Below are 13,494 nucleotides of genomic sequence, written 5' to 3' on the forward strand. Positions count from 1 at the left end.
GTCTGCACATTTTCCCTGTGTCTGCGTGGGTTTCCTCCGGGTGCTCCGGTTTCCTCCCACAGTCCAACGATGTGCAGGTTAGGTGGATTGGCCATGCTAAATTGCCCTTGGTGTCTGAAAAGGTTAGGAGGGGTTATTGGGTTACGGGGATAGGGTGGAAGTGAGGGCTTAAGTGAGTCGGTGCAGACTCGATGGGCTGAATGGCCTTGTTCTGCACTGTATGTTCTATGTTCTATGTTCTAACACATTGCACTAGCGAGTGATTGACAGTTGTATTGGTCCAGACTCAATTGCTTAGGTGGTTTGTTTATTTACCTTTTCCTTCTTACTTCAGTGCATCACAATCACCCTTCTTTGATGCTAATCACAATGTTTATAAACACTCTTGTTGTAATTGACAGCTCCTCACCACATCAAAAGGAGCTACGTGCTTCTACTTCCACTTTTTCTCAGTCAGTGGGGAGTTACGTTATCCTGATGCATACATGCTGTGGGGATGACCCATTCATTATTCATGGGAGGGGGAGGTTGCCCCTACTTGTCAGCGGGGATGGGGAGCAGAATTTACATTGAGGGGGACTCATTGCCGGATGCCCGTCCAAAATGGCGGCTCAATGTCAGGTTTCTGAGGGAATCCGGTGAGCTCTCGCGAGAAGAGAGACTCGCATATTGGGCCTTGTTCCTAGTGCCAGCGGAGGCCCGTAGCAATTCTCCACTGATGGGAGCACTTTGGCTCCAGAACGCAGAATCCTGGACCACATCTTCAAAAAACTGTAACATATCTGTCAAGCACCATTTCTCCTTCATAAATCCTTGTTGAAACTGCCTCATCATATGATGACTTTCTAAATATCCTGTTACACATCTCCAAAATGGTTTCTACCATTTTGCCTACTACTGATTGTTTACTGGCCGATTACTTCCTGTTTTCTCTCTTTCACCTGTCTTAAATAGTGAGGTTATATTTGCTATTTTCCCATCCTTGGGAATTATAATCCAAGATATTCTGGAAGATCAAAAGCAATGCAGTCACTAACTTTGAAATCCTAGGATGCGGGTGGTCAGGACAAGAGGATTTCCCAACACTTAGTCCCATTGATTGCTCTAGTATTATTTCTTTACTTATATTGATTTTTTAAAGTTTCTGACTTTCCATAGGCCTTTAGTGCCCGATTATTACCAGAATGTTTTTTTGTGTCTTCTACCAAGAAGATAGCCGCAAATATTCATTCAATGGGCAGGATTTTCTGGCCGTTCATGTTAACGGGATCTTACGGTACCGCCAATGGTGCATCCCTGCTCAATCCCGCCCCGACCATGTCCCGAATTCTCCGCCACCCGAGAATCTGCGGGGGCGGGAATCGCGCCACGCCAGTTGTTGGGCCTCCCGCGTCGATTCTCCAGCCGGCGATGGGCCGAAGTCCCGCCACTGACAATCCTCTCCCGCCGGCGTGGATTAAATCACCTCTGGTACCGGCGGGATTGGCGGCACGGGCGGGCGCTGGGGTCCTGGGGGGGGGGGGGGGGAGGGCCGCAGGGCGATCTGACCCCGGGGGTGCCCCCACGGTGACCTGGCCCACGATCGGGGCCCACCGATTGGCGGGCGGGTCTGTGCCATGAGGGCACTCTTTTTCTTCCTCCTTCGCCATGGTCTTCACCATGGCGGACACGGAAGAGACCCCCTCCCCTACGCATGCGCCGGGGTGACGTCAGCAGCCGCTGATGCTCCGGTGCATGCGCGGACTTACGCTGGCTGGCGAAGTCCTTTCGGCCCCGGCTGGTGTGGCGCCAAAGGCCGTTTACGCCAGTCGGCGGAGCGGAAACCACTCTGGCGTGGGCCTAGCCCCTCAATGTGAGGGCTTGGCCCCTAAAGGTGCGGAGAATTCCGCACCTTTGGGAAAGCCCGATGCCGGAGTGGTTAACGCCACTCCAATACACCGGGACCCCCCGCCCCACCGGGTAGGGGAGAATCCCGCCCTCTGTCTTTAATGTATCTGTGAAATCTATGTCTCTTACCGATCTCCTCTTGTTAGGCAGAGGTGGACTACTTTTTCTTTGGACTCTTTCAAGTCTTACAGGTATGCATACTTGTTATAAATTATGCATTCATTTGCTAGTCATTGCTTGTCTACCATCATATATTTTAATGCAGTTTTTCAATTTATTTTAGCCATCTCACCCCTTATTTCCATGTAGTCTGCTTTGTTCAGATTTATGATTCTAGTTTGAACTTAACTAACTCACTTTCAAAATCAATGCAAAACTCTATCATATTATGATCACTCTTCCCTAGAGACCCCTTTACCACAAACACAGTTTTTAATTATCCCTTTCATATTACACAATAGTATATTCTGTTCTCAAATTGATTCCTTGATATGCTAGTCTAGAAAACTATCTTGTCTGCAACAAATGAAATCATCCTCTACATTACCATCAAAATATACTAAATTAGTATTTTTTTAGGATTTCCTTTTTTATTTAAGGAAGATAAAAGCTTACAATGAATATCTTTAATATAAAGCACTTCCACTGTTGACCTCAAAGAAAACTATTCACAAAGGATCTAGTGATCTTTGTGATCTGGATTTCCGCTTTCCTGCCGAGTTTTTTTTTTTCTGGCCCCAAGTCAGGGGACTCTCCAGGTGTCCAGCAAAAGTGATATCATCAGTCAAGGTAAACAGCTAATCACAATGTAGAATTCTCACAGACTGCAAACCAGGAAATAAAATAACACTGAATCTCTTCATTTAGTTTTACATTTTTACTGATGCCAAAATAAATAATTAGAAGGCATATGTAGGATTAAAGTAGAAGCTAAAATATCATGGAAGTTAAAAAAAAATTAAAGTATGCGGAATTTCTTGTCATAATGGAGATATTCAACAAAGATAAAATTACTCTTTCAGGATCTGTGAGGCTTTCTAATAACTTATTACACTGTTAAAAACCAGTACCTTGTTCATGGGCTTTCACAGCAAGACTGAGATTATAAATTCTCCCTAATTCAGTGATTTTAAATTGATTGCAATCTGACAAGACCTAAGAAGCATATTCTCTGGAGAAGCATGGAATCACCGGCAGAACCTTCTGGGTTTCTATGTTTAACGCCGCATCTACAGATTCTAGATGTTGCCACCAGTTTCAGGAATGACATGAAGGCTGATAGTTTTGCATCCATTACCACTTGCTGTAAAATCCAGACCATGGTATCATCTCTCGACATCAAAGTTGTTGTGTCACAGCGAAATACAATTAGGCATCTCGTTTGCTCTTCAGGCACAGTGTAACCTGAAAGTAAAGTATTTCTGATGGTAACCATCTCAAATAAAAACAGAAAATGCTGGAAATTCATAGCAGTCAGGCATAATCCATGGTGAAAGATACAGTGGCCAGAGGTCTTTTATCAGATCGTTCAAAGGTTTTCAGGGATCACGCTACAATGTTACATTTGAACAAAGGAAAGGACACAATTGCAAGCCATTGTAGGAATAAAATTATTGTATCTGCTACTAGAGATTTATATATTTAAATTAAAAGAAAAGATAAAATATGAAACTTGTTCTTAAATGCAGATGCCCATTCTGGTTACTATCAATACTCCGATTATCTTCCATTTTTCACTCACAATTCTCTTCCAGCAGTTACACGGGAACAATATTCACTTCACAGACGGCTATGAGTTGAAAGAGGACGTGGGTATTGGGTCATACTCCGTGTGCAAGCGATGCGTTCACAAAGTCACGTGTGTGGAGTATGCTGTAAAGGTAAGTGTCCATCTGTCTGATCAGGAAATTAGCTATTCATTGAAAGCAACAAGGAGGGGAGCATGCACCAGGTTCTCTACCACAGTAGCAGGTAAATCTCCCCACCAGTTTTTTTCCCCTCCTTGAAGATGCTGAAATTTACGCCAAGCACCAGCTACACAAGGAGTCCATTCAAAGCTTTAATTTCTTGTGCACAAACCTAGACAATTTCAGTGTTCAATCTAATTCTGTCTCCACCCAAGATCTTCACTTGACAAAAGCAAAATAAAGTGGATGCTAAAAATCTGAAGTAAAATAAACAATGCTGGAAATATTGAGCAGATCAGGCAGAGCAGCAGAGTGAATGGGGGCACTGTTAATGGGTAAGGGGAGATGGGTGTGAGGTGAAATCTCTGAAAAGTGGCATTGGGTCAGGTACCTGACATCAGCCCGCTGACGATAAGGTTTGACTGAGGTGGTTTCAGAGGTGAGTGTGGGACTGTGCAACTGTTGGGAAACAAATTAAAACATTCAATGAACCAATTAACTTTTAACTACATTCTGGTTTGATGCAGTACATACCTTCCACAATCTTACTGTACAATAACTCCCACAAGGCCCACAGGGTTTCCCTGGTTGACTTTGTGGGACTCGTGGAGTATGACCTTGCCCGATAGTGGGCAGAGGCCCGCCCAGCTGGGGCTTATAAGAACTTAGTATAAAGGCCAGTCTGGACAGGGACCAGCATGTGAGTTTCTCAACAGGACTGTTCTCTGTAAATACACTCCTGCCGTGGGCAGGCTTTTTGTGCCCGTAAATAAATCGACATTCACCTTACCACTCGGCTTCCTGCATCTCGCTTGGTGGCAAAAGGTGAGTGCACTGAAGTTGACCTGCTCGGAAGGTTTGAAAGAATTAAATCAGCAAGTTTGTAGTTTTCATATCAGAGTCCACCTCTACTTTTTTGGTCACCAAAGGGGGGAGAGCACTTTGCTGCATTTCAGTGAGGCATTGAGCCAGCTTTGCTCCATCTTGTGTAAAGGGGCAGTCGGAGTGTGACGGCATTGGTCTGGTCAGCATGCACTCAATTGTGGCCTCTGATTTTCCCTATGGATGGTCGCTGTTTCTAGGGAGGTGCATATCATAGACCTGAAACACCATGGAATGCACAGTTTATAGAAAGGACAATAGCACACATATTTTCCGTTTCTGCTCCAGAGGTTCCTTCTTTGTGGATGACCCCTGAGGCTCAGCATCTGTGTCTGAAGCTTGGAATGTCCTGCACCTCTTTGACTGGGGCTGTCCACCACTGTCACTGCCTCCAGCACCTGCCATTGCTCACATGTGTTGTGCGCCTCACTATGTGACATCTGCAAAGCATGACCACCAAGGTGTGCATATCTTTGTTGGTGCAGCATGCACAGTGGTTATGTGATAGTGCATCTTTAAAGTGTTTGCCCTCTTCTGAGAATTCCTTCAGTTGCATTATCTCTGTCATTATCTGTGATGGATTTGTCCAAGGTGGAAAAATATGAATTGGTCCTGGCAGTGAAGAAGGATACAGAATCCATACAATGCATTTTGTGATAATTCAGTCATTGTGAACAATAATACAACATGATAGATTTCTAGATACCAATTACATCAAGGGATATGGGGATGGTGAAGGAGGATGGTGTTGAAGTGGCAGATCAGCCATGGTAAAATGGAAGAGTAATGGAACACCCCTGTAGCTCCTAGCAGTGTCTGTGTGTGTGTGGGCGTTTGGGTGTGTCTTTCAATACTTTAGTATGATTTCTGAATTTGGATTTAAATGTTTATGTTGTTGTGGATCTATTTCAACATTGTATGCAAGCAGCTGCTGTGATGGTCAGTAACAATGGAAAGATGTGGGATTTGTTGGTGAATGGAGAATAGGAAAATTGCCCCCTGTACTCCTGGGTGGATGTGGTTTCCCGCTGAGAGCCCTATTTCGCCCCTCCTCCTCCTTCCTTTTCAAGCAGCTTGTCCTCTCCTCTGCACATTCTCCCTGTCATGTTGCAGATCGAGGGAACAGAAGCTACTGCACTCAGGTCTGGAGCAAATGGTCTGAGCTGAACTCTTTAAGTCGGTCACCTTTATGAATTCAAAACAGCAGAGGTTACACCAAAAATACAGGCGTCATACAACTGAATTTTGCGATCACCATATCAGTGCATTGTTTCCAGTGGAGAAATGGATTTCTGTGTGGAAGTGAGAAGATTTGATTACCATATGCCATGCAGTGAATAGGTACTTTACAATTAAAGGTTTTGTCATGTTAAATTAATAAGGCTTTGTCATATTTTTCAGTTACTCAGCCCCCTTTCTCTATAAGGAATACGGGTAAGAGGCTGACTGGTTTTATTCGAGAAATTGCAGAGATTTCATCACTATGGATACCAGTGGGCTCTTGGAATCCCGACAGGGCAGAAAGAGGCCATTCAGCCCATCGAGTCTGCACCGACCGTATGAAGGAACACCCTACCTCGGCCCACGCTCCCACCCTATCCTCGTAACCCGTAACTTCACCTAACCTTTTGGACACAAAGGGGCAATTTTATCATGGTCTATCCACCTAACCTGCACATCGCTGCTGAATTTATAGCACGATTGCCCACCAGCGTGCAACTGTGAAGAAGGCAGAAATTCAGATGGAAATTAGTGGAGGAAAAATCCTCACGCAGAGGTTTCTGTGAAATTATAAGTGAATATGATTGATGATGCTGCTTTCACTCTATTATTTCCAGATTATTGATAAAAGCAAAAGAGATCCATCAGAGGAAATTGAAATTTTGTTGCGCTATGGACAGCATCCAAATATCATCACCTTGAAGGATGTGAGTAGATTTGACACATTGTTACTCGGCAGTAATGGGACACATCTGTCTCTTGTTGGAAAATGTTCGAACTGACACACAGTAGATTGATGTGGAAAATTGTCAAACTTTCTGGAAAATGCTTGACCAGGTTTCTATTTTTCACCTCACATCCTGTTTATTAGGGTTTGGTAGAATTTGTAGATGTGGAATCTGACATTGGATTTATTTGGTTCTTTGGTTATAAGAAAGAGACATGTATTATCTTCAGAGGAGGCAGTTTATCTTTTTTGGAGAAGTCAGGTTTCCATTTGAGGTAAATGTGCCAAATGGTGATATGCCAGACAATAGAAGATTGGATCAAGTAGACCAATCTGATACCTGAACCCATCGTGTTCCTGCTGATTGACAAGCCAGCTTGATTCGCTAATGAAACCTGGAAGGATAAACGTATCCCAGGGAGCTGGAGTTCTTCCTGCTCTGCACGGTAATGCAGTAATGGATAGAGTGTACTCACTGGACACAGAGCTGTGCAATGATAAGCTGTATGTTTCTAACGCCAGCATGATGCAGACCAAAGCCAACAGCATGGGTTCAATTCCCATACTGGCTGAGGTTATTCATGAGGCCCTGCCTTTCCAACCTTGCCCCTCACCTGAGATGTGGTGATCCTTAGGTTAAATCATTACCAGTCAGCTCTCCCCCCTCAAAGGGGAAAGCAGCCTATGGTCAGCTGGGACCATGGCAACTTTAATTCTTGACTCATCTAATATAACAGGCTGGATTCTCTGATCCTGAGACTAAGTGTTGCCTCCGTCGTAAATGCCGCTGTGTTTCTCGACGGCGTCGTGCCCTCAGGAGCAGCAATTCTGACCCCTACAGGGGGCCAGCACGGCCCACAGCGCTCCAGCTGCCGATCCCGGTGTCAGATGAGCGGCGGGGGTCTGCGCATGCGCAGTGGGACCGGCGCGATTGCGCGCATGTGTGGTGGCTCCCTTCTCTGCTCCGGCCCCGACGCAACCTGGCATAGGCTACAGGGGCCGGCGCGGAACAAAAGAGGCCCCCTGCCCAAGAGGCCGGCCCGCTGATCGGTAGGCTCCGATCGCAGGCCAGGCCACAGCAGAGGCCCCCCCCCCAGGATCGGACCCCTGCTCCCCCCCCCCCCCCCCCCCCCAACCAGGCCGCCCCCAGATGGATGCACGCTGAGGTCCCGCCGGGTAAGGCCACACATGGACAGTGTCGGCTGGACTCGGATTTTGTTTACAGCCACTCTGCCCATCCCAGGTGGAGAATCGCCAGGGGCGTGGCCCCTGACCAGCGCCGCGCCGATCGCACCGGCACCAATGGTGAGGATTCTCCGCTCTCCGGAGAATAGGCAGACCGGCCTCGGGGCGGCATCGTGCGATTCATGCCCGGCAGGCGATTTTCCAGCCCGGCCTGGACTGAGAGAATCCCGCCCAGTGTCTCTGCTATTTCATTCCAGGCCTCTATAAATAAATCTCAGTGCTTTAGTTTGTTTTGATTTTATTAACCTGTATTCATACTTTAAATGATTTGTGTATCTATACCCAGAGAATTCTTTTCACCTCCACCTCATTTAGACGTTTGCTTTACAAGAAATTATGTGACTTCCATCTTCTTCGTAACACAATAGGCATCTCAAGTTTATCTGTATTGAAATTAATTTGCTAATACACACATATTCTGCAAGTTTATCAATGTCTTCTCCTATTTTCTTGCAACCTTGCTCAATATTAACGGCACACCCAATAGGGTGACATTCATAAATTTTGAAATTGTGCTCCCAATTCCTGAATCCAAATCATTTATCAAATTGGTGAACAACAGTTGTCCCGGCACCAATCCCTGTTGGATACCTTTTGCCAGCCTGAGTAAACTACCTTTAATTCCTACTCTTTCGTTTCATATTTGTAGCCAGCGAGTGACCCTTTCTGCCACTTACCCTCTGAACCCACATCTTCTGGCCTTAGTCATGTGATGAATATGCTGCACCTTTATCAATTCTGACAAATCTACATACATTATCTCCAGTATGATAACCACATCTCATATTTTTGTTACATTCTAAAAAAAAGTCAATAAGGTCAGCCAAGCATGACCTTACCTTTTAAAATTCTTGCTGTCCATTTATTATGGGCGCGATTTAACAAAACAAGAGTCCCGTTGTTTTGGGTGGATTTAGTAGGGTGTTTCCTGGCACTTGTAGCGTCGGGAATGACCACACTATTAAACAGGTCTCTTGTTATTTTTTCTGGCCTCAGCACTTACCTTCATTTCCTCCTCAGTACCAGATTCCCCCAAAGCAACCCCCGGGCCCCTCCAATTTACATGTTGTTGCATCTTCAAGCCAGGATGGCACTGCCAGAGTGCCCAGGCATAAGCGTGCACCTAACTGCATGCTTAAACATGCAAATTTAGGTCCTGCCCATTGTGGGAAAGGGGGGGATGCAGGTAATTTTCATGATCAAGTAAAGTTTAATCTGGAGGCTTGACAACAATCAACTCACCCATATTTCAGAATTCAAATTCAACCAACTACCATGGCGAGATTCGAAGCCGGAACCCCAGACCATTGCTCTAGGTTTGTGGTTTACCAGTTCAGGGACCTATACTACTAGGCCACAGGAGGAACCCACTTGCCTTTTAACATTTCTGACTCTTCCTGGACAAGCCAATTATGCCGAGCTAGTTGTGTGATGGATGATTTCGCCATTGATTGGCTCTCACTAGTTAACCTTTTTTACAATGAGCCTCCAATGATTGAAGTCCATGACTTGCACTCAGCATTTGCTGAGAGGACCAGCAGAGGTACTGCACCCAATTGAAGAGACAAAGGTTTCAGAGCTCACCATGCAGCCAGACTCCAACATGTGCTGTTGCAGCGGCATCATCGCTGCTCTTTGCCAGCCCCCCGCCAACCCTCCCTGGGATCTCAGGATGTCTGTGCACATGGGCCTCATGTTCTCATCCTTGGGGAGTTCTGAGGGCCACTAAGGTTGTTCAAGTTCATGCCTATCTGTGATGCTGAGTTGGGAGGACTCACATGGGGTATTGGCCAATGTGGGAGATAATAAGGGAGTGGAGCTCAGTGAGAAGGCGATCACAGCAGTGCCTGGCCATCAGTTGTATGCTTTATGGGTTATATGGCCAATGCGTCACGGCATTGACAGGACTCCTCAGTGCTCCCATCCTGTTTCCTCCTTTTCAGTTATTGCAAATATACAAACATGGAGCCTGTGGAGTTGGCTATTATCCTACTAGCGTGGGGCAGGGGAAACGATGCCAACATCAACATGCGGGTTTGCAGAGGCAGTAGCACTCTCGGAGCACGGCCTGCTCAGCAGCTGGAGGCTACACCACACTGGGTTGTCATTCAGAGGTGACAATACTGGGCCAGAGTGCACTAACGATGAATGGGTTACCTGCAGATGAATGAGGACCAGTGCAGGAGGAGATTATGGATGTCCCTGGGGGTGGTCACCCAACTTTGCCAGGTTTTTGCAGGAGTTGGCGCCACATGGGCTGAAAGGTTACCAATGCCTGTTGCCCAAATGGTAGCAGTTGCCCTGAGCTTCTATGCAATTGGCTCATTTCAGAGTTCCACCGGTGACCTTTGTTGCATTTTGCAGACGTCCACAATAAGGGTGACAATAAGTGGTGATGGAAGATCGCTAGATGGATGGACATTTGGTGTAGGTGAGGTGACTGCCTTGATATTTCTCCTTTCAAGGACAGGGTGTGGTTGTCCAAGGACCATATGATGCAGAAGGGTGATGATGACTTGCAATGAGGACAGAGCATTGGTCCTCAAATATTTCCTGCGCATGTCGGACTCCTGCCTGATGGAAGGCTGATCATTAACTGATCAGGGTGATATCGGGATGCATCCATCCTTATTGATGCAGGCTCCTCCGCGGTTGAGGTGCTGATGAGGGTGTGTACCACTAGTGCAAGGTGAACGGCTCTCACAAGGCTTTAGCTGCTGGCTTGTGTTGAATTCAGGCTTACCCAGGTGAATGCGGGGTGGTGGGAGGGCAGGAGTGTGGGCATGCTGATTGTTACCAGGATGGCATTGACATTACTACATTGTGCCAATGTGAGGGAAGGTCAACCAATCAGATAACATCCTCGCAGACAGGATATCGGTTCAATGGGTTGCCCATACAGCCTATAGAGCATACAACCGATGGCCAGGCACTGCTGTGATCGCCGTCTCACTGAGCTCCACTCCCTCATTATCCCCTATATTGGCCAAGCAGTGGGCATTTGGTCTTTATGTGAAAGATGAAAGGACTTGCAGCAATGAAATGAGGGTGGGATCGCACTAGGGAGGTCCAAAAGGTGACATTTAATATGTAATAATATAGGTGCTCACATAAGTGCTCATTAGGAAATCGTGCCAAACATCACTCATGCCCACGCTATAACACTATAATTTCTTAACATTAGTTACCCTGTCACTACATCTAGGTGTATCCCCAGGATCTACAGCTGAGGTTGAGGCAGCCTACTGTCTGCCACGCCCTGTTTCCTGAATGACCTAGGCCACTGTCCCCTGGAGAGCCGGGTATTGTAATGCCACCCTCGTCGGTGTGCGGGGCTAGAGGTGTGTCTGTCACAGGAAGGGTGGAGTCAAATGGCCTAGACAGCCCCAGGGTTTCCTGGGTGGGAAGCCCCAGGCTGTGCACCAGCTGTTCCTCCTCCCTGTGGGGGCTCAGGGGCAACTGGCCTCCTTCATGGGATAGAGGGGCAGCTGGAGTGATCCAGAAGCCCCACCGTACTATGGCGCTGGCTCGTGTGGATGCCCACACATGCCTGCACTATGCAATTCATGCCAACAAGCAATGAGTGCCATCAACCATGAAGTGGACATTCCTCATCATGGAATGAACTTTCTGAACCATGGAGTGGACATTCTCCGCCATGGAGTGAATGTGCTGCACTGAGCTAATCGGGTCAGGAAAGGTAAATACTGCTGCATGTTTACCTACATTTTAATGTGTGCATCACCTCAGCCCTCACTCGACCTTGTCAAACCGACTCCATCATCTCACTCCTTCACTTACCTTCCAAACGCACCCATCCTTCTCTTTCTATGCACTCCCTCTCACCTCCATCCTCTAGCGCTCCGCCATCACCACTCATTGTCACCCCCATACAGTTTTATGCCCCATCCTCATGGTCAATATCACTAAATGCAGCGCATCCATCAAATGAACACATGACATCACATTCATTTGTAAGTCTGCTCTTTTCCTCATTACAAACCAAGGTGGAGGGGGAGAGGGAGAGGTGACCCTGCACAGAGCTCTGAAATAATGGCTGCAAATCAGCGACGTATCAGCATCCCTGACTGTCGGAGATGAGGACATGGGTGTCTGCCATCGATCTGACAATGCTATTGAATATCAGCCACCGTCATACCGCACAATACCCAACATGTTGATTTGATTTTGGCGAAATATGGTCATTTTAAGGATCATTTACAATGTACTTACCTTGTCGGTGCAAATTCCTATCTTTACCCCCCCCCCCCCCCCCCCCCCCCCCCCCCACCCAACCGAGGTCTTGACACATGCAGCAGGAGTCCATGGATTTGGTGAAGAATGAATGTGCAGAAGAGCTAGTTCATTCCAGAACCAGTAAAACATATTTGGTGGAATTCTCCATTCCTGAGATGAAGTGTTGACGCCGGGACAGGATTCGTGGACTTTCACGACAGCAAAACTGGCGCCGCACCTAGACCGATTCAATAACATGAGGGGCTAGCACCAGCGCCACATGGAACACAATCGATTCCAATGGGAAACGATGCCGGATTCACTGGATTCGCGATTGACACTCAGGAGGCTGACAAGCTGCAGCCACATATACACACTTCACTCCCCAGTCAACAAGATGGCAGTGAGGGGAGCGGTGCCAAGATGCACTGATGCCAAACTCGAGACCCTCCTGGGTGCAGTGGAGGAGAGGCACGCAACCCTGTACCCCAGCCCAGGAAGGAGGCTGTCAGCCGCCGCCATTTGCCGAGCCTGGGTGCAGGTGGCTGAGGTCAGCGCCACCAGCAAAACTGTCCGGACCGGCATGCAGTGCCGGACGAAACTGCATGACCTCCTCAGGGCGGCCAGGTTGAGTAGGCAGCCCTGTGCCCCTGGCACCAACCCCCGTCCCACACACCCATAACCTCACTCTCTACCCCCCCCTCCGCTACTTGGAGGGCATCCAAACCCCACCCTACACCCCATGCCGGCACCCATTCCAGCGACCATGGCTGGGTGCTCTGGCCACTGAGGCAACCAGCTACCCATCCCCTGGGCTGCATGCGTCGGATTGTCTAACATTGTGCGTTTCCTGTTTTCTGCCCCCCCCCCCCCCCCCCCCCCTCCTACCCCAGGAGTATGCCACCCATAATCAGTGAGAGTGGGAGAAAACTGGAGGCGGAACTTCCAACCTGCGGCTGAGCAGAGGACCCTGGACACAGTTGGCGGCCGAGAGGAAGTGGAGGTTGCCGGGATGGAGATCAGCCGCGGACGAGGAAGTTACAGCTGTCTCCAGCACCCTTCACCCATACCACAGACACTCACCTCGGTTGGCCACTTTAGTGAAGAGGCTCCTGTGACACTATCTAGTGCGCACCACACAGCTGCTCTGGTACATCAGGTGGAGGTAGGACGGTCAGAGGGCAGGCCATCCCCAAGGACTAGCTGTTGTTCAGATGGGTTTCAGGCCTCTTGAACGGACATAGCCATCTATAGTGGAGATGCAGTTGCGGACCCAGGGACTACATGTCGGTGAGCATCCAGCACCTGCCGGTGCAGTTGGAGGAGTCCAACCTGGTGCAGGAGCAGGAGGTGATGTTGACCATGTGTGCCACCCAGGCCAACACCACA

The 13,494-nt window shown here is 47.8% G+C and overlaps 1 protein-coding gene across 6 annotated transcripts in view; it reads left to right on the forward strand.

Annotated features, from left to right (window-relative positions):
* Positions 1-13,494, forward strand: part of rps6ka2 (ribosomal protein S6 kinase, polypeptide 2) — a 498,908-nt gene that overhangs the window by 443,404 nt on the left and 42,010 nt on the right. For 5 of the 6 annotated variants that reach the window (XM_038808497.1, XM_038808509.1, XM_038808519.1 and 2 more), the window contains 2 exons: positions 3,642-3,767; positions 6,515-6,604. In XM_038808497.1, coding sequence (XP_038664425.1) covers positions 3,642-3,767; positions 6,515-6,604 — 216 coding nt within the window. The remainder of the gene's footprint in view (positions 1-3,641; positions 3,768-6,514; positions 6,605-13,494) is intronic. The other variant, XM_038808501.1, reaches the window with a different exon arrangement.

The sequence above is a fragment of the Scyliorhinus canicula genome, chromosome 1 (assembly GCF_902713615.1).
Source record: "Scyliorhinus canicula chromosome 1, sScyCan1.1, whole genome shotgun sequence".
Taxonomy (NCBI): domain Eukaryota; kingdom Metazoa; phylum Chordata; class Chondrichthyes; order Carcharhiniformes; family Scyliorhinidae; genus Scyliorhinus; species Scyliorhinus canicula.